Source organism: Cervus elaphus, chromosome 13, assembly GCF_910594005.1.
Source record: "Cervus elaphus chromosome 13, mCerEla1.1, whole genome shotgun sequence".
Taxonomy (NCBI): Eukaryota; Metazoa; Chordata; class Mammalia; order Artiodactyla; family Cervidae; genus Cervus; species Cervus elaphus.
In genome coordinates this window covers 20,688,436-20,710,292 of record NC_057827.1, presented here as the reverse complement: position 1 = coordinate 20,710,292, position 21,857 = coordinate 20,688,436, and the positions used below count along the sequence as shown (strand labels likewise).

The following is a 21,857-nucleotide window of genomic DNA, read 5'->3' as shown; positions in this document are numbered from 1 at the left end:
TACATGACTCTTATTTGTCAAGCCTCTGACCCTACATGCAAAGCAGGTGACATACAACCTTGCTTAATCCTTACAGTGAGTGATCCAAGAATTACATACTGAGACCCATTTTGTCAATGAGAGCCCAATGGTAACTTGCCCAAGGTCATACAAGGTCACACTGCTGATAAGCATCAAGCCAGGGCTTCCCTGGTGGCTTAGATGATAAAGGATCCACTTGCAATGCAGGAGATCCAGGTTCAATCCTTGGATCGGAAAGATTCACAGAAGAGAATGGCAACTCACTCCAGTATTCTTTCCTGGAGGATTCCATGGACAGAGGACCCTGGCGGGCTACAGTCCACAGGGTCACAAGAGCCAGACACAACTAACAACTAACACTTTCACTTTCAAGCCTAAAACCCAAGTCTGAGTCCCCAGCCTCTGCTATTTAGGGTGTATATCATGTTTCTTCTGTCTTCCTGGAGTTCACTTAGCCCACTCTTGGTGTCATTGACTTCTTCTCATCCTTCAAGATTGGGCTCAAATGTCACCTCTCTCTGTCTACACCATCACAGAGGAACATCACCCTTTCTTTTCCTTCCAGTTACTACCTAGTTAATTATCATCGTCTGCTATTATCTAGCCAATTATGTTCTTTCTGCCCTCCCACACGTGACTGTAATTCCCACAAGAGCAGACCCCCTTATCTGTCTTGGTGACAGTAGCATTCCTATGTGCCTGGAACAGTACACAGCCCTGGGAGATATGCAGTAAATATCTGCTGAGTGATCAGTGAGGGAATTCTATGTGTATTGTCTGGAACATGCTCTTGCAGGTGCTGGCTGAGGCCTGGGTCTCAGTCATTGTTTGTGAAATGTTGAAGGGACTCAAAGCAGAGTTCTAAATGTTGAAAGGAAAGAGTAACCCCAGAGCCTGTGCCCTCAGCTGTTGCTGCCTTCACAACATTCAGAGGAACTGAGTTTCTTGATTGTGGTCTGTATGAAGTGTTAGTGTTAGCTGCTCAGTTCTGTCTGACTCTTTGTGACCCCATAAACCGTAGCCTGCCAGACTTCTCTGTCCATGGAGTTCTCTAGGCAAGAATACTGGACTGGGTAGCTATTTCCTTCTCCAGGGGATCTTCCTGACCCACAGATCGAAGCTGAGTCTCCTGCATTGCAGGCAGATTCTTTACCATCTAAGCCACTAGGGAAGCCCTGTGGTCTAAGACTGCACACAATTAGAGCTTAACTGTTATGACTAATTTGTAACATTTACATGCAGCCTGGGTGCTGAGGCTTTTTCAACTGTGCTCCAATAAGTCCTAGGGTTTTAGGGAAATGTTTCAGGGTCCGTGTGGAAAGAGAAACGGGTGTGGAGTGTAAGTGGAAAGAATTCTAAACCCTCCTCTTCTCTTCAACCAGGGAAGCACCACTTCTATATGACTTCTTTGGGTTTCTCTAGTAGTTCAGTTGGTAAAGAATCTGCCTGCAGTGCAGGAGACTCGGGTTTGATCCCTGGGTTGGGAAGATCCCCTGGAGAAGGAATTGGCAATCCACTTCAGTATCCTTGCCTGGAAAATTCCATGGATAGAGGAGCCTGGTGGGCTGCAGTCCATGGGGTCACAAAGAGTTGGGCACGCCTGAGCGACTGACTCTAACACTACATCACTAGTGAGTTGAAAACTGTCCTTCCAGAAAGGAGGGGTGGGGTGAACTGGGAGACTGGGATTAATGTATACATGCTATTGATGCTAAGTATAAAATAGGTAACTAATGAGAACCCTCTGTACAGCACAGGGAACTCTACTCAAGGCTCTGCGGTGACCCAGATGGGAAGGAAACCCGAAAAAGAGGCGGTATATGTATATGGACGTATAGCTAATTCACTTTGCTACACAGCGGAAACTAACACAGCATTGTAAAGCAACTATATTCCAATAACAAATTGTCTTAAGCAATGGCTTATCCGTGCCCAACTCTTTGTGACCCCATGGGCTGTAGCCCACCAGGCTCCTCCGTCTATGGAGTTCTCCAGGCAAGAATACTGGAGTGGGTAATCATTCCCTTCTCCAGGGGATCGTCTCAACCCAGGGATTGAACACCAATATCCTGCATGGCAGGCAGATTCTTTACTGTCCGAGCCAGCAGGGAAGTCCTTAATAAACTTAACAAATGATAAAAAAAAATTTTAATGAAAAAAAGATAACTGGCTCCCCAAAAGTTATGTCTGCCTGGAACCTAGGAATGTTATGTTATTTGGAAACAGTCTCTGCAGACTTAATTACTTAAGTAAGGTCACACATATTTAAGCATGCCCTAAACACAATGAGGATTTAGGGAGGGCTTCCTTGGTGGTCCAGCAGTTAAGAATCCGCCTGCCAATGTGAAAGACATGGGTTCGAGCCCTGCTCTAGGAAGATTCCACATACCATGGAGCAACTAAGCCCATGCACCACAACTATGGAGCCCGAGCACCTAGAGCCCATGCTCTGCAACAAGAAAAGCCACCGCAATGAGAAGCCCATGCACTGTAACTAGAGAACAGGCCCCTCTTGCTGCAACTAGAGAAAAAAACCTGCACAGCACAAAGACCCGGTGCAGCCAAAAATAAATAAACAAAAATTTTAAATAAAGGGATTGAAAAGCTCCTTGGAATATCTCCTCTCTGTCCTCCATATGTCTCATGCCCCAGGTAGTCCATTCCTGCTCTGGGTCCGGTCCTAAGCCCCCAGGTACCTGGGATGTGCTCGCCTGCGGGGCGGGTCCTGCCATCATCATTGAGCTGTTCGCCCATAAAAGCTTCCCAAATCGTTCCCATGATAACATCCCCAGATACCCTTCCAGCCATCCTTGTGTCTGGGGGTGTGGGTACCTCGAAGGCCAACTTTGGCCAGCAGCCGGAAGAGCGGCAGGAGGATGACATAGTCCGGAGAAGCCGTCCTGGCTGTTTCCACCAGGGTCCGCAGAAGAGCTTCACTCCCACCCTTGCTGATCATGTAGCGGATCCTCCGGTCTGTACCTGAGGGGGCGAGCAGAGGGGCCCTGAGTCTCTGGTAAGGAGTAACTACCCTCCTGTCCTTGGAGCAGGAAGCAGATCTCACAGCAAGAGACTGAGCAGGCATTGATTCATCTCATCTCAGAAACAGTAAGTGTGGAGTTCATGAAGCATCTTGTGTAAAGTTGTGCTGTTAGGTAAGGGGCCAGAGGTAGGGGTGAGGGGTGAGAAATGGAGAAATAATGAATATTTGAGAAATTGCAGCTGGTATAATAAACTGAGCCTAAACTCTACTTTCCTAAGACTCTGTGAAGTCTCAATGTATGTGTGTACTTGTGTTGCATGTATTTGTGATGTAGTTTAGTCACTAAGTTGTGTCCAACTCTTTGCAATCTCATAGACTATAGCCCGCGAGGCTCCTCTGCCTGTGGGGATTCTTCATGCAAGAATACTGGAGTTGGGTTGCCATTTCCTCCTCCAGGGCATCTTCTCAACCCAGGAATCAAACTCACATCTCGTGCGTCTCCTGCATTGGCAGACAGATTGTTTACCACTGAGCCACCTGGGAAGGCCCACATCACGTGTAAAGAAATATGCATATAGGCTGATGTATAATCATATACTTAATTAAAGTAAGAATATCAGTATCCCTCAGCTATTATGTTTGAATCATCTATTAATATAAGAAGGTTTGGTTTGATAGCTTATCTAGAATAATTTCATGAGTGGTATTAATGATTATCTTGTGCTGGCCTTCACTAACGGACGTGAGGGACATATGGAAATGAGCAGAGTAATCCATTGGGAAACAAACACCCAATCACATATCTAGGGAGTTTTGAAGACGGTCTTGGCTAAGGTAAAATATGTTGGTCTTTCTATCTTAGAGTAGTTTTAAACAGGGCCCTCCCCCATCTTACCCCAGGATAAGCCCAAAGGCAGTGGTTACGTTTCAACTTGGAAGGGGACCCACATGATTCTCTATGCTCTTGAACCAACGTGGTCAACAGGATGGGAGATTATAATCAAAGAAGACTCTGATTTTTCATCCTCTACTAAAGGGGCAATAATCAGTACCTATTTCAGAAGGCGAACCCTGTGGTCTCATTCTAAGAGTTCCAGACACCACTGGGCCAACCGAAGGCAGAACTATCCCAGAGAACAAATGGGCTTCACCTCCAGAGGGTGAAGAAGAATGTAGAAGAGGTGTCGCCCTGCCCCTGGAGAGCAGCACAGCCTGTGGTAAAGAACCCAACCCACCCATATGAGTGGACCCTTCCTTCTGAAACTGTAACCTGAGGGTCTGGGGCTTTGGAGCGACAGTCACTGTGGTATTTCTATTTGGTACAAATATGTCTTTCTAATGCAATGTGGCTGGCTTCATAGAAGTGGAATGCCCAAGAAGCTGTGTTTTCCAAGAACTTCAGGTGGAAAAGAGCTGATAGTTGATGACCACTGTAGTGACTTCTGTCCACTTACCCCTGAAAATGTCATGGCTGACCACACTGCTAAGTCTAGCTTCTGCGTCGTCTTCCTGTCTCCACCTGACTCATGTAAGAGAGCTGCCAACACCTGGCTCTCTAAATGGGCCATGATGAGGGAAGAGGGGGAGGCGAGAGGTCAAACCATGAGAGCTGGAGGTCTTGGGCCCCAGAGATGAGATGTCACAGAACAGCCACCCAGAGTCTAAATGCCTCCTAAATTTGGGTCACTGTAGGGTGGGTGACATGATTGAAAAGCCCAAAGCACATCCATCTTATGGTGATTTTCCTCTCACAGAAAGCTTGGAGCAAACCCCCAGGCCACACAGTTTCCTGGGAGACAGCGCATCTGCATGCCCCACGTCCACCACAGGAGGAATGAGGTCGTGACCTACTCACCAACGGAAAGCAGATCTCCGAGGAGCTGGAGGATGGTCAGGATGGACTCCTGGTCTGAGCAGCTCTGCAATGAAAGCAGATAGCCATCTTTAAGAAGGCAGGCGAGGGTACAGCCAACTATGGAGAACCGTATGGAGCTTTCTTTAAAAACTAAAAGTAGAACTACCATAAAACCCAGAAATCCCACTCCCAGGCATATATCCAGAAAAGATGGAAACCCTAATTTGAAACGATAAATGCATCCCAATGCTCACTGCAGCACTATTTATAATAGACGAGACACAGAAGCAACCTAACTGTCCATTGACAGATGAATCGTTGAAGAAGATGTGGTACACGCCTGCGTGCTCAGCCACTTCAGTCGTGTCTGACTCCTTGTGACCCAATGGACTTTAATCTGCCAGGCTTCTCTGTCCATGGGATTCTCCAGACAAGAATACTGGAATGGGTTGCTATGTCCTCCTCCAAGGGATTTTCCTGACTAAGGGGTCAAACCTGCATCTCCCGAGTTGCCTACATTGCAGGCAGATTCTTTCCCACTGAGCCACAGGGAAAACCCAAAGAAGATGTGACACATATATACAATGGAATATTACTCAGCCATTAAAAATAATGAAATAACGACATTTGTAGCAATATGGATGAACCTAGAGATTATCATACTGAGTGAAATATGTCAGAGATAGACAGATACCATATGATATCACTTACATGTAGAATCTTAAAAAATGACACAAATAAACATTGACAAAACAGAAACAGACTCACAGATATAGAGGACAAACTTATGGTTACCAAAGGGGAAAGGTGGGTGGGGGCAGGGAAAATTGGGAGTTTGGGATTGACATGTACAGACCACTATACATAAAACAGATAATCAACGAGGACCCACTGTATAGCACAGGGAACTCTACTCAACATTCTCTAAGAGCCTAAATGGGAAAATAATTTGAAAAAGGATAGATGCACGTCTATGTATAATTGGATCACTTTGCCATATACCTGAAACTAACACAACATTATAAATCAACTATGCGTGCTAAATAGCTTCAGCCATATCTGACTCTATGCAACTCTATGGACTGTAACTCACTAGGTTCCTCTGTCCATGGGATTCTCCAGGCAAGAATACTGGAGTGGGTTGCCATTCCCTCCTCTAGGGGATCTTCCCGACCCAGGGATCAAACCCACATCTCTTAAACCTCCTACATTGGCAGTTAGGTTCTTTATCACTAGCACCATCTGGGAAGCCCATAAATCAACTATATTCTAATATAAAATAAAAATTTTAAAAAGATTAGGCAAAAGGAGGGAGGCGGCATGGTCAAGTGTATGCATGGGAATGGCAGCTTCCTTCTGCTGAGAAAGACTTTCTACAATAAAGAATGGCTGAAAGGAGACTCCCCTGGTGGTGTGGTGGTTAAGAATTCACCTTCCAATGCCAGGGACTCGAATGAGATTCCTGGTCTGGGAACTAAGATCCCACGTGCCTCAGGGCAACTAAGCCCATGCACCACAACTAGAGAGAGGACCACCCGCCTCAAGTAATACCCACAGCCAAATAAATAAATATTTTTTTAAAAAGAAATGGCTGCATGGTTGCTCCTTAAATAATAACTGAAAAGGACTCACTGAGTGAAGCATCTCAGGGGCTCTATCTCCATATTTAGCCTTCAGAAACTAGCAACATCAGCAAAATGGGCAAAAGAAAACATTGATAGTTTAGGCAGAAAGGGCAAATGAAAAGGGGCTTTGTGGGCCAAGGTAGCAAAGCCTTCACTAATTTCAGGAGGCTTGGATTATTGTTCAATCCAGGGCAGAGAGCAGAAACAGAAATCCACCAACATGTTCAGATGGAAAGATTTTCCTGACTCACAAGGATGACATTTTATTTTCTCAAGAGACACCGGGGGTAACAACAAATCTCATGATATAGCTCTACGGGATATTTGCAATTCTTGGCACGCTCCCCTTCGTTACATAGGAGAGAACACCAAGACTCAGAGGGAGGGAGGACTTATTCAAGACCTCTGTGGTGATCCACAAAGCCAAATCCAAAGTACAGCCCAGGCCAGGCTCCCAAAAATCAGGCCAGTGTCATTGCATGGTAATACGTTAATTTTCTAGCTCTCAAGAATTTCTTTACCTATAAGTTGCAAGTTTGCATCCATAACTATCACCTCTCCAAAGCCCCACTCTCCAACCCCTGGTAAGCATCATTCTATGACACTTTCTGTTACTGCAAGTTCAGCTTTTTTAGATTCCGTATATCAGTGGTATCACACAGTATTCATCTTTCTCTGTTTGACTTATCTCACTGCACCTAATGCCTTCAAGGTCCATCTGTGTTGCTGCAAATAGCAGGATATTCTTTTTCTCGTGGCTGAATAATATTCCACTGTATGTATATACATCTTCTTTATCCATTCATCTATTGAGGGACACTTAGGTTGCTTCCATATCTTGGCTGTTATGAAAAATGCTACAGTGAACATGGGTGTGCAGATGTCTCTTCCAGATACTGCTTTCAAATCTTTTGAATATAAAGCCAGGAATCTTATCTTACACCACTCACCAAAATTAACTCAAAATAGATCAAAGACTTAAATCTAAGACTTGAAATCATGAAACTCCCAAAGAAATCACAGAGGAAAAAAAACCTCTGACATTAGTGTTGGCAACGATTTCTTTCGTAAGACACAAAAAGCATATGCAATGAGATTAAAATAAACAAGTAAGACTACATTAAACTGAAGAGCTTTTGCACAACCAGGGAAACAATCAACAAATTGAAAAGTCAACAGAATGGGAGGAAATACTCACACATGATGGGCTTCCCTGGTGTAGCTCAGTGGTAAAGAATCAGCCTGCCAATGCAGGAGACACTGGATCAATCCCTGGGTTGGGAAGATCTGCTGGAGAAGGGCATGGCAACCCACTCCAGTATTCTTGCCTGAGAAATCCCACGGACAGTGAAGCCTGGTGGGCTATAGTCCATGGGGTTGTAAAGAGTTGGACATGACTTACTGACTAAATAACAACAATTAAGATTTTTTTTTAATTTATTGGAGTATAGTTGCTTTACAACGTTGTTAGTTTCTACTATATAGCAAAGTGAATTAGCCATATGTATATATATATCCTCCTTTTTTGGATTTCCTTCCCATTTAGGTCACCACTGAACACTGATAAGATACTACTGTAAAGGTATGCTTTTGCACACCAAATAAGGCAAAAAAAAAAAGTCCATTATGGACAAAATACCAAAACTTAATACTTCAACTCATCTTAAAGGTGTGATGGGACACCTGGGGTTCCCTAGGCATTTGAGGTTTGTACACTTCCCAAGGAAAAGACTTGGATTTGCTCTGGGAGCTTCTCCACAGGGAGCTGAGCCTAATGAAGGCAGCCTCAGCATCACTTTTCTGATGCCTCCCATCACAGCTGCCCCGGACACTAACAGAAGGCATCATTCTTTGAGTCCCCTCCGACAAATGTCATCCATAGTTGTGCACCGTGTCAGTGTTCCCTGTCCCCTCCCACCCTTTGGTCTCCCAAAATCTGGGAACAAGAACCAAGGAGCAGGGAAGCCACCGATATATCATCCCAGGGAATTTGCTAGTCTTAGGTTCTGGTACCAATTCCACTGTAGGAGAGGTTCCCCCACACCCACAAACAATACTCTGGACACCATCAGGTTGTCCTACAGCTCATCTCCATTCTGACACTATCTACCCAGAGATAACAACAGATTCCAGAGGTAGAGGGGTCAGTCCTACAAGATCGCCCACCCCCACTTCAGACTCCAGTGGCAAGTCCAGGTTGTGACCCCTCCTTCTGGCCAACACACTTGTTATAAACCAGAGGTCCCAATGAGCCCCTCTAATTCAGGGTGTCAACCACAAGTCTAGGTTATTAATCTGTCCTTCCAGTTCACTGGCTATAAATTAAAGATTCCCACCATCGACCTCCTCCTTGGGTGTGATTAGTTTGTTAAATCCTCTGCCTGAACTCAGAGAAACATTTCACTTTCTGGATTGCTAGTTTATTGTAAAACGGTATAACTCAGGAACAGCCAGATGTAAGAGATGCCCAGGGCAAGGTATGGGGACCTGGCACAGAGCTCACACGCCTTCTCCAGGAGCATCACTCCCCCAGCTCCTCCACCTGTTCACCAACCAGGAAGCTCTCTAAACTTCATCTCTCAAGTTTCCTGTTTTCTTTCTTTTTTTAATTTTGGGGGGAGGGGCACACCCACAGTATGTGGGGTCTTAGTTCTCTGAACCCATGCCCCTGCCTTGAAATGCGGAGTCTTAACCACTGGACTGCCAGGGTAGTTCCCCTATCCTTACATAGTCTATAGATTCAACTTCTGGCTCTTCTACCTTCCCTGGAGGTAAGGGGGCCTTGGGGTGTACTGGGGAGCCAGGAGAGCAGACTGAAAGTCCCAACCCTCCAATCACATGGTTGGTTCTCCTGACAATCAGCTTTCCACCCGTAGGTGTGGTCCAAAAGTCAACCCATTAACTTAACAAAAGACAATTTTATTGCTCTCATCACTGAGGATATTCCAAGGATTTGGGGAGTTCTCTGCCAGAAACAGGAGGAAGACCAAATATCTATTTCTTACTATAAATCACGAATTATCACAGCAAGAATCTAGCCCTTTGAAAATGGACCCAAAGATGGCTCATGGGAAAAAACAAAGCCCCTTCTCCGCAATGATGTGTCTGGATCCACCAGCAGGAACCCCCAAAACTGCTCTTCTTTCTGAAAAGAGGGAGGGCGATAAGCCATAAAAGCAAGGCTGGGCAATATCGTGTAACTTGGTAGAAATGCAGGATTCATCAGTTAACTGTGAATAATGAGCAAAAAGGAAAATAAGAGAGGAAACAGGGTGATGAGAAAGGAGAAAAGAGAGAGGAAAACTAATAAAGTGGAAACTGATGGAAGAGGGATAAAAAGGTTCATGTTTAATTTCCTTTCATTCAATTATTCATGCATTCTTCCCACAAATGCTCCCTGGAAATCATGTATGTTCCAGTCACTGGGCTGGGATATAAACGGATGGGAACACATTCAGCCTTCACAGGGCTCCAGGCCTGGCTGAGACGAACAGCTGGCAGACAGTTAGGACCCAGGATGGTTAAGGACTGTGACAAAGGTAAACATGGATGCTAGAAGAATTCAGGGACAGGGTGTGTAACACCTCCAGGTCCATGAGTGATCCATCTGGGAAATGGGGCAGAAGTGGGGCAGGAGTGAAGCTGAAGGTCCAGCTTCTCTGCACACTGGTACTGAATCATATCTCAGAGACAAGTTTTGAGTAAAGTAGAAGAGGGTAGATTTGCTGCTTTGCCAGCAAAGGGGACAAAGAGAGCTCATGCCCTCCAAACTGTATGTTCCCCACTTGGGGAAGATAGTGAGGACTTTTATAATAGTTGTTCAAAGAGAGTGTGATCAGCTCATGGGCGTTCTTCTGATGGGCTGACAGTGAGGTAAGTAGGAGTCAGCATCCGCAGCCTTCGGGTCCCACCAGTCTGGGGTCTGCATGCTTGTGGGCTGCATATCATCATCAATCATTAACTTCTCCCACCTGGAGGGGGTTTCAGTATCTGCGTGCATGCTAAGTCACTCAGTCATGTTCAACTCTCTGTGACCCTATGGACTATAGCCCACCGTCCATAGGCTCCTCCGTCCATGGGGTTCTCCAGGCAAGAACACTGGAGTGGGTTGCCATTTCCTCCTCCAGGGGATCTTGCTAACTCAGGGATAGAACCCACATCTCTTACGTCTCTGCATTGGCAGGCAGGTTCTTTACCACGAGTGCCGCTTGGGAAGCCTTTCAGTATCTGCAAACAGCTCAAAGATATTGTTGTGTGTATCCCTTGATGGGGTAACAGGGCCTTGCCCCAAGGCGCCTCTTGACTGTTTGTTTCTCCCTGGTCTCGCATCCCCACCCTTCCCTCATTAACAGCTCCTTGAATCTGTCCCTTGGAACTCAGGGAAGGTCATGGAGGATAAATGAAGGCTGTTTCCTGTAATCAAAGAAATGGGAGACCAAAAAGGCCTTGTGCCTGGGAGGCCTACGGGGCCCTGCACTGTATCAGGGGGAATGTTCCGGCTGTGTCACAGCCCCACTTACTCAGAGGGAAGCATGACAGAGTGTGGAAACCTTGGGGGATGAAGCTGCTTCCAGGATGAAGCAGATGGTAAAGGGAATTGTGAAAGTCTGTGGACAAGAACTGGGTCTTACTCATTTCTGCATTCCCATGTCCTGCGGTGTAATAGATAATTGGTATATTTTATTGGATCCATTTATCCAGCTAAGGGATTGCCCGCTTTTAGTTCAATGCCCACTAATGCACCCTGAGAACAAGCACTCTCTCCTAGGCTTCTGCTGTACCTTCCAGCAGGGAGATAGATCTGGGCATACAGAATCTACTAAATCACCACCCCTAAATTGGTTTGACCTGTGGCCAACACAGTTGGCTGCACACACTCCAGTCGTTCTTCTATAATTGCTTCCCAGAAAATCCCATTTGTTTCAAGCCCGGGGCAGCAGGCTGCCGATGAAAGATACACACTCTACTTGTCCCCTGCCTGGGGAATGGGCCACAGTTCACCTCCTCTGTCTTTCTCCTTTTCCTATGATTGGTTGAGATGTGAGTATGATCCCAGATAGGGGCTTCCCGTGGTGGCTCAGCAGCAAAGAACCTGCCTGCAAATGCATGAGAATTTCTGCAATACAAGATACGTGGGTTCAATCCCTGGGTCGATCCCATGGAGCAGGAAATAGCAACCCACTCCAGTATTCTTGCCTGGGAAATCCCTTGGACAGAGGAGTCTCATGGGCTACAGTCCATGAGGTCGAAGAGTCAGACATGATTTAGCGACTCAACCACCACACCACCATGGGCCCAGATCTGGGTAAGGAAACTCAAACAGAAGTCGACTGAGAGATTCCAGAAAAGGTTTTTCTCCAGGATTTAAAAAGAGAAACCATGAAAAACAAAAATAAAGCAAAAAGACAAACACTCTATTTCCTATTTGGGGCACTGTTGTCTGAGGACACAACCCTGGATCACTGGTGACATTGTTAAGCTGTGAACCAACTCTATAAAACCACCTACCTATAGACTTTCGTTGTTCAGTTGCTCAGCTGTGTCCAACTCTGCGACCCCCTGTCCTTCATAGACTTTCAGGTACATGAAATGGTAAGTATCCTCATTTATTAAAGCTATTTTCAATCAGGTAGTTTGTCATGAAGAGGGAGAAAAGAAAAATTTTACACCTCTGCCTGTCCTCTTCCAAATCATGAGTTAATAAGCAGGAAAGAAATTTATTTCACAAACTGCAGCCAGCCCGAGAGAGTCCTGCCATTCCATCGGGACGGAGACACAGTGCTGTCACACAGACGTTTAGCTCGTAATGTTCTCGCTCAGCTCTGAGCTAGAATGAATCAGCACAGTATTGTTTTTCTTTAAGTAAAAGTTATGGCTACCAGCGGAGGGGAAAAACACTCCACAAAGATCTCCACTGGCATTAATATATGCACTGCTATATTTACCAATAAATATTTTACACTATTTAGAAGAACAACACAAAACCATTATCTCACCCACAGTAATAATAAATGAGCAATTAAAGAAGGCAGGATGCAACATGCCTCCATTTTCCTTTAATGATCCTTTTAAATGAATCATTGAGTAATTCCCTGTTGTTTAAGACTTTCCTATAAAAAAAAAAAAAAAATGGATTTGCCAAGCTTTCTAGTAGAGGCAGGCAGGTGAAAGAACAAACAGTGTCTTTTACAGTCTGTGGGGCTTTGAATTACAATTTTCTCAAATACTGTTTTGCATCTGTTGCTCTCTTGCTTTGACATCTTTGTCTCCCTGTTGCCTTCCTCCTCCTGACTCTCCATGAAGATATAAGACCCTTCACATCACTCAGCTTCGGGGGTTCATCTCCATCCACTCCCTCAACCCCAGTACCAAGTATATCAGCCATAAAGGACCAGTCACTGTGCCCCAAGCCCATCATGGGTTCCTATGCCTTCAAAGTTTTGCTCACATTGCTTCTACTGATGCAGTATTATTTCTCCCTGCAAAGAGCATGAAACCTACTTGTACTTAGCCCATGAAACCTACTTGTATTTCAATTCCAAGCTCAAGTTCCCTTTCTACACAGTTTTTCCACATTACCTACCTGCCTGGCACACATTACCCAAAACTGCCACGTATCTGCATACACTGGGCACCACACAACTACCAGGCCTGCCATTCACAAGGACTACCACATAATCAATGCCCTCTAAAGTGGGATGGTGCAGTGGCCCAGTCTGTCCAAGAACAGAACTATTTGCTCTAAATATTTGATTTCTCACAAACCACTTTGCCCCTCCTTTTATTAAAATTCTTACTAAATCTTGGTTATTTTCTTGCCTCTCTGTTTTGGTTGTCTATTGCAGGGGTAACAAACCACCCTGACGCCTATTGGATGAAAGCAATAGCCTTTTTATTTTATCTCTTGATTTTGTGGACAGGGAATTTGGGCAGGGCTTAACTGGGAGAGTCTTCTACTTTTCATGGTGTTAACTAAGGTCACTGGGTGGCATTCAGCTGGCAAATGAAATGGCTGGTCTGGAGGATCTATGATGGCTTCATTTGTATGTCTGATACCTTGGCACAGATGGTTTCTGCTTGGCAGGCTGAAGGACTGGGCTCATCATGGACTGTGAACCAGAATGCCTTCATGTGGCCTTTCCAACATGTTAGTCTTAAGGAACTTGGACTTCTTACATGGCAGATCAAGCATCCCAAGAGAACTGAGTAGACATTGCAAGGCCTCTTTTGACTTAGCCTCATTTTAACCATCACCTCTGCTGCATCCTATTGGTCAGTCAGGTTACTGATGATAGCGCAGATTTGAGGGGATGGAATTAATCTCTACCTCTCAATCGGAGGAGTAGAAACAAATTTGCAGCAATTTTTAATCTCCCACACTCTCCTTAGACTTTGAGCTCCTCTAGAGCAAGTATTTCATCTCATTCCCCCTTGGGATCCCCAGGTTCTAATGTGGCATCTTACACAAAGTAGGTATTCAGTAAACATTCCAAATTTTATAAAATGAGATGAGATAGGATGGAAAGGAATAGAATGGAATGGCTTGGGAAGGGATGGGATGGATGGGATAAAATGGAATGGAAAGGGATATAATGGAATGGCATGGAAACTTAATATGAAGTCTTCCAGAGCCTTGTTATCCTATTCTCTTTGATGACAGGATTTACCTCAAAGAATATTCCAGTGAGAACATCCTTACACAAATTTTTGACAAGGTATACAGATCAAGTTTTCTATGAATCCAGCAACTGAAGGAACAGTTATAGGATGCCTACTATAGGATGCCAATTATGGCGCTAGTGGTTAAGAACCCACTTGCCAATGCAAGATGCACAGGTTCGACCCCTAAGATCCCCTGGAGGAGGGCATGGCAACCCACTCCAGTATTCTTGCCTGGAGAATCCCATGGACTGGGAAGCCTGGCAGGTTACAGCCCATGGGGTCACAAAGAGTCGGACATGACTGACATGATGTAGCATCATGTGCCAAGAACTGTGTTAATGAATAGGGAACATCAATATCACCCCAGACAATGTGGAGGGAAAAGAGGTATCCTGTGCCTCTCTCTGAAATTTTCTCAAGTCTACACCCAACTTTACAGAACAATGGGGAGAAAAGGCCATCCCAATCCCATTTTCTGTAACACCCCTGATATCACAGAAATAGAGTGCTTACACTCTGATACACTGTTCCCACAGATGGAAAGAATAAGCCCATGAAATTTTAATTCTTGATCTCTAAAGAATAAGACAGAACCTCTTCCAAATTCATGAGCCAAGAGCATAGGACACAGCTCATAGCCCAAGAAAACCATATTGCCAAAAATAAATTTGCTCTTTGGTCACGCAGTTTGAACACTCACTAGAAATGGTCCATTGGCTAAAGAAAAGACATTATTAAATTTGGAGCTGGTAATGAGTGATGAAAGAGGGTACTGATCACAAACTTCAATGACTGAAAATGGTTATTATACCAGAAATGGTGACCAATAGCTCTCTGTCTTCACACAAGAGGAAACAGGAAGAAGTTGAATAGTTAGAAGTTTAGCTGGGGCAGGAGGAAAAACTTTCTGTCAGGGCTGAGACAAGTACAAAAGAGGGAGAGTTGTTTTAAATAAGTACGGACTGAAATAAATATGAAAGTGTGAAAGTGTTAGCTGCTCAATCATGTCCCGCTCTTTGTGACCCCATGGACTGTAGCCCCAGGGATCGAACACGGGTCTCTGACATTGCAGGTAGATTCTTTACCATCTGAGCCACCAGATGGTTATGAAATAATTTTTTAATTTATTTATTTTCATTGGAAGATAATTGCAAATTGTGATGGTTTTTGCATAAGTCAACATGAATCGGCCACAGACATACATGTGTCCCCTCCATCCTGAGCCCCCCCCACCTCCCCACCCTGTCCCTCCAGGCTGTCACAGAGCACTGGCTTTGGGTGCCCTGTTTCATACATCAAACTCCCACTGGTTATTTATTTTACATATAATAATGTATATACGTAGCTTCATATATACATATATATGTGTAGCTTCAATGCTATTCTCTCAAATCATCCCACTCTCTCCTTAGTTCTAATGAGGTGGATGAACCTAGAACCTATAGTACGGAGTGAATTAAATCACAAAGAGAAAGAGAAATCACACAAAAAAAGACAAATATCATATACTAACACATATGTATGGAATCTAGAAAGATGGAACCGATGATCCTACATGCAGGGCAACAAAGGAGACACAGATGTAAAGAAATAAGAGTTTTCTCAATGCAATGGATGTTGGGCTGGAAATAGCGAAAAAACAAGAAGCTTGCCATAATTACAGAAGCTGGGTGATGTGGCTTTATAATATTAAAAAATAAACATCATTACAAAATAGAATAAAGTGAAATGGTATGTAATGTTTTCTGTCTTAGGTGGAATCTTTAGAATGAACAAGTCATACAGAGTGAAGTAAGTCCAAAAGGGAAAAACAAATATATTAAATTCATATATGTGGAATCTAGGAAAACTGTGTATATGATCTCATTTGCAAAGCAGAATAGAGAACAAATGTATGGATACCAAGGGAGAAAGGAGGGGATGGAAAGCATCGGGAGATTGGGACTGACACATTTACACTATTGACACTGTGTGTAAGATAGATAATTAATGGAAATCTACTGTGCAGCACAGGAAACTGTGTTTAATGTACTGCAGTGACCTGAAGGGGAAGGAAGTCCAGAAGGGAGGGACTTTATGGTCACATGACTAAATATGTATATACATACTTGTATATGTACACACATGTACACATACAGCTGATTCACTTTGCTGTACAATAGGAACTAACACACCATTGTAAAGCAACAATACGCCATTAAAAATTAATTTTAAAAAAATTTAAAAATACTTCACTACCAATAAAAGAATGAACAATCCCACTAGGATCTTTCCTCATAATTCTTGGGCTCCAGAATTTGACAAATGGCCCAGTCATATATTGGGTCTTACATAATTAATTGTTAAGAATACAGTGAAGAGGAACTAAAGGGCCTCTTGATGAAAGTTTAAGAGGAGAGTGAAAAAGCTGGCTTGAAACTCAACATTCAAAAAATGAAGATCATGGCATCCAGTCCCATCACTTCATGGCAGATAAATGGGGAAACAATGGAAACAGTGACAGACTTTATTTTCTTGGGCTTCAAAATCACTGCAGATGGTAACTGCAGCCATGAAATTAAAAGACGCTTGCTCCTTGGAAGAAAAGCTATGACCAACCTAGACAGCATATTAAAAAGAAGAGACATTACTTTCCTGACAAAGCTATGACTTTTCCAGTAGTCATGTATGAATGTGAGAGCTGGACCATAAAGAAGGCTAAGACCAAAGAATTGATGCTTTTGAACAGTGGTGTTGGAGAAGACTCTTGAGAGTCTTTTGGTCTGCAAGGAGATCCAACCAGTCCATCCTAAAGGAGATCAGTCCTGAATATTCACTGGAAGGACTGATGCTGAAGCTGAAGCTCCAATACTTTGGCCACCTGATGTGAAGAACTGACTCACTGGAAAAGACCCTGATGCTGGGAAATATTGAAGACAGGAAGAGAAGGGGAGGACAGAGGATGAGATGGTTGCATGGCATCACCAACTCAAAGGACATAAGTTTGAGCAAACTCCAGGAAATGACAGACAGGGAAGCCTGGCGTGCTGCAGTCCATGGGGTCACAAAGAGTCAGACACGACAGCAACTGACTAACATCAAAGAATACCAATGCTCCCCCTTCTGAGTAAAGGGGCGTACATGTTTCAGCACCGGGTAAAGTTAGAATGCGGTCTCTTTTATTTGGCAAATATTGTCAAGTACTTATTTTGTACCAGGTACTGTGTTAGGTGCCAGGAATAACATGGGTAGCATAAATATACATAGTCCCTGCCCTCGTCAAACTTCCAAGCCAGTTAAAAGGCAGATAGCTAAATAGTCACCCAAAGAAATGTAGAATTGCAACTGGGGATAAGTACCCAAGTTTATTTAGTCATGTGACCATAAAATGAGGTTATTTGATGTGAATCAGTAAAGGACTCCCTTAAGAAATAACATACTTATTTGCAAAGTGGAAATAGAGACACAGATGTATGGATACTAAGGGGGAAAAGAGGGTGGTGGGATGAGTTGGGAGATTGGGATTGACATATGCACACTATTGATACTCTGCATAAAATAGATAACTAAAGGGGACTTCCCAGGTGGTGCTAGTGGTATAAAGAATAACTTTATCTGCCAATGCAGGTAGACATAAGAGATGTGGGTTCGATCCCTGTGTCAGGAAGATCCCCTGGAGGAGGGCACAGCAACCCATTCCATTATTCCTGCCTGGAGAATCCCATGGACAGAGGAGCTTGGCAGGCTGTAGTCCATAGGGTTGCAAAAAGCTGGACACAACTGAAGGGACTTGGCATGCACGTGCAGTGAGAACCTCCTGTATAGAGCAGGGAACCCTGCTCATTGCTCTGTAGTGACCTAAATGGGAAAGAAATCAAAAAAGAGGGACTACATGGACAGGTACAGCTGACTCACTTTGCTGTATATTAGAAACCAGCACAACATTGTAAAGCAACTATGCTCCAATAAAAAAAGGAATAATAAAACTTTCCTTTTCCTTTTAAAAAAACAAGTGGCACTTAAGCTGAGAGTGAAAGAATAAGCTAGCATTAACTAGGAGAAGATTGGAGGGCAGAATGCTCAGGACAAAACTGGGCAAATGAGAGTAGAGTACAGTTACATAGCTGGTAGAAACATGCAAAGATAAGGGAGAAAAAGAAGGCCAGTGAAGTTAGGGTAGAGAAAGGGACAGCGGTGTTTGAAGAATGCACTTCTAATTCAAATAGACCTTGGTCACCAAAACCTTTGTACAACTTACTTTCTTTCCTACATTATTGGACTAATCACTGAACCCAGCTCATGGGTACAATTGGGTTAGAAATACTATACTATAATTGATGCAAAATGCTTAGCTCTCTGCCTAAGTCACAATAGATGTTCACTTGGCTGTCGGGGAATAAACATTGCCATGAGCATGCCTAACAAAAGGCGAGTCGTCTAAAACCAGATCTGAAGATCTTTAGAAATGCATCTTCCTGGATCAATTTTACACCCAGATCACGATGTTTCCAATTTAGCAGGATACTCTTAAGGGGGAGAGATAAATAACCAAAACAAGTGAAAATGGTGAGGTTGTGTCCTCTGAAAAGAAACAATTTATAATCCTATGCTTTGTCTATGTCCAGCACACTTGTTGCCTCTTGGTAAACACTAAAGACTCTGAGTCATAATAATTATAACAGCAATCAACAGCATCACATCCTTGAGATGTTCTCTGATTTCTTTTAAATGACAGTCACTGGAAAGCAGACTGTCTCCATTTCTAAGAAGGCTGTAAAGTCGCTCCAGAGCACAGTTGACAAACAAGAACACAAAACTTGCAAGTTAAAATTAAGGATTGCTGAAAAGAAATGCCAAACTGTTTTCAGCTTTTCTGAATGGATTCTAAACAGAGCTAGTAAATAACATGTCCAGGTGCCTGTCACCCAGCGTTCAGTACCAAAGTGGAGGAAGCAAGTGCTACCTTCCTGTTCAGTCAGCAGCTGCCACCCACTACCTTGATCCTCTCTGAATCCATCAACCTCCCAAGCACACAGGGAAGATTAAAAACCCTGGGGCAGGGAGGCTCCATTCTGCCACTGCAAGGCCACTGAACTAAGCAGTTTCCAAAAACACAAAGAAGATGCCCTTTTCTGGGTCGTCCACCCAGCTAGTTCTTAGCCAGCTGGTCTAAAGCACAGTCATGAAGCAACAAAAGTTTGACTCTGGGGTCCTCATGTCTCCCATTTCAGGGACCCCATCATTTTGTGGTCTTGCTCCACCACTTAGCTACGCTCTAACCTAGTTGGTAATGACTTTCCCCAACCCACTCTGAAAAGCTGCTTTTCAGAGATATTCTGTAGTTTGAGAGTTAAGAACTAGGTATCAGGTTATGCACTGACATCCCACATAGCCCATAATGGGACTTCCCAGGTGGCCCAGGGGTAAAGAACCCACCTGCCAATGCAGGAGATGCAGAAGACTCAGGTTTGACCCCTGGGTCAGGAAGATCCCCTGGAGTAGGATATGGAACCCACTCCAGTACTTTTGCCTGGAAAACTCCATGGACAGAGGAGCCTTGCAATTTCAGTCCATGGGGTCACAGAGAGTCAGACATGACTGAGCACACACACATATAGCCCACAATACTATGAATATTACCATTGAGTGCCCACTTTGCTTCAGATATCACTTACTCCTTCATCCTGAAAACCATCTTGCAACTTGCATGCAGGATCTTAGTTCCCTGACCAGGGACCAAACCCTTGCCCCCTGCAGTTCTGCAGTGGCACCTCTGAGTCCTAACCACTGGACCACCAGGGAATTGCCTGAAATCGTCTTGCAATTTTGATATTTTTATTCCTACTGTACTAGTGAGGAGACTGCGCAGTCATGAAGCAATTATTATTCAAAGGAAGTTGAATAATTTCCTCGATAGCAAGAGCAGCCTTTCTTCCTATTTTCTGAATTGAGTTTTGAAAGCTACTAAATTTGAAAAAAATTCACTTTGAAAGTAAGTAAATTAATGTTTCTTTAGTGGAAACTCTCTGATTCTAAAGAACAAACTGACAATTTTAAAACATGCCTGTAAATGCTTTATCATACCTACCACCAAGAGGCGGGCTTCCCTCATAGCACAGTTGTTAAAGAATCTGCCTGCAATGCAGGAGACCCACGTTCAGTTCCTGGATTGGGAAGATCTCCTGGAGAAGGAAATGGCAAAACACTCCTGTATTCTTGCCCGGAGAATCCCGTGGACAGAGGAGCCTGGCAGGCTAGAGTCAACGGGGTCACAAGAGTTGGACACGACTTAGCAACTAAAGAGAGAGAAAGACTAAGAGGTAGAATCGATGGCCCATATTCTTGAATCTTGGCCAAGTGACTCCCTTATTACCAAGTAGACTGTTGCAGAAGTGACATGGCTTAACTTCCAAGGCTAAGCCATAAAAAGTGATGAAGTTCTACTTAGGCCGCTGGGAGCTTGGCATCTGGAGCCCTGACCCACCATGTGCAAGTACTGAACCCTCTAAAGCAGCCATGATGTAAGGAAGCCCACACTACACAGAATGACCCACCTGATGTTCCCCTTGTTGTTATTATTTAGTCACCAAATTGTGTCTGACCCTTTGCAATCCCGTGGACTATAGCCCATCAGGCTCCTCTGTTCATGGAATTTCCCAGGCAAGAATAAAGAAGTTGATTGCCATTTGCTTTTCCAGGGCAATCTTCCCGACCCAGGGATCAAACCCCTGTGTCTCCTACATTGGCAGATGGATTCTTTGCAACTGAGCCACCAGGGAAGCTGTGATAGACAGCCCCAATTTAAACAGCTCCAGAGGGATCACTCAGCATCAGCTGTGACTCAGAGCAGCAAGAAATCTTGGCTGTCCAGATCAGTTGAACCTTCAGATAATTGCATCCCCAGATAGCTTCCAATACAACACATAACAGTCACCAAGCAGGAACTACTCTGCCGAGTCCTTTCCAAGCTGTGAGAAAAATTAAATGTTTGCTTTAAGCCACTGATATTGGGATCATTCTGTATGCAGCAATAGTAACTGAAACATAAACCCATCTCAAAAGTAGATCAGTTAAAAAATGCATTGAAAATTTGATTTCTAAAAACCAGAATTTGGAATGCATGACAGTAAAAGAAAATGAAAAGCATCTAGACCTTTCAAGCTGTGAAATATCACATAGATTTTACGAGCTCCTTTCATTGATTTTTGTAAGAGACCATGTGACTGCACAGAACACGTCAGACATGGAGACAGTAAACCTACTCCTAACCCAGCTTTTCCTTATGACTTTAGGTAAATCATTTACCTTCTCTGGCCTTCACTTGCTTTCCTCATTCTTCAACTAAGAGAACAAGAAGAGATGACTTCTCAGGTCCCTTCCAACTTTATGACCCTGTGGCATTCACAGATGCCGACATCTGGATGATGATGAATCCCAACACACATCTCCCAATTTCACACTTGTCTTTTAATGCCTTTCTGGCCACCCTGCACACCCTCTCAAAACCTTCCACTCTGCCAACTATCTTCTCTAAAGGATCTGCCAATGAATTAGCTTACATCAAGTTCAGGTTTATCAAACTTGATACTATTGATACTTGGGGCCAGATAATTATTTGTTGAGGTGGGGTGGGAGTCTTGTGCACTGCAGGATTTTTCTGAGATTTACTTATTTATCTATGGCTGCTCTGGGTCACTGTTGCTGCATGTGGTTCTCTGGTTGCAGCGAGAGGGGA

At 44.0% G+C, this 21,857-nt stretch overlaps 1 protein-coding gene across 3 annotated transcripts in view; it reads right to left on the bottom strand.

The window, feature by feature from the left end:
* Window positions 1-21,857, bottom strand: part of AGBL1 (AGBL carboxypeptidase 1) — a 909,156-nt gene that overhangs the window by 832,655 nt on the left and 54,644 nt on the right. For all 3 annotated transcript variants that reach the window (XM_043922371.1, XM_043922372.1, XM_043922374.1), the window contains 2 exons: window positions 4,857-4,920; window positions 2,854-3,000 (listed from right to left, as the gene is read on the bottom strand). In XM_043922371.1, coding sequence (XP_043778306.1) covers window positions 2,854-3,000; window positions 4,857-4,920 — 211 coding nt within the window. The remainder of the gene's footprint in view (window positions 1-2,853; window positions 3,001-4,856; window positions 4,921-21,857) is intronic.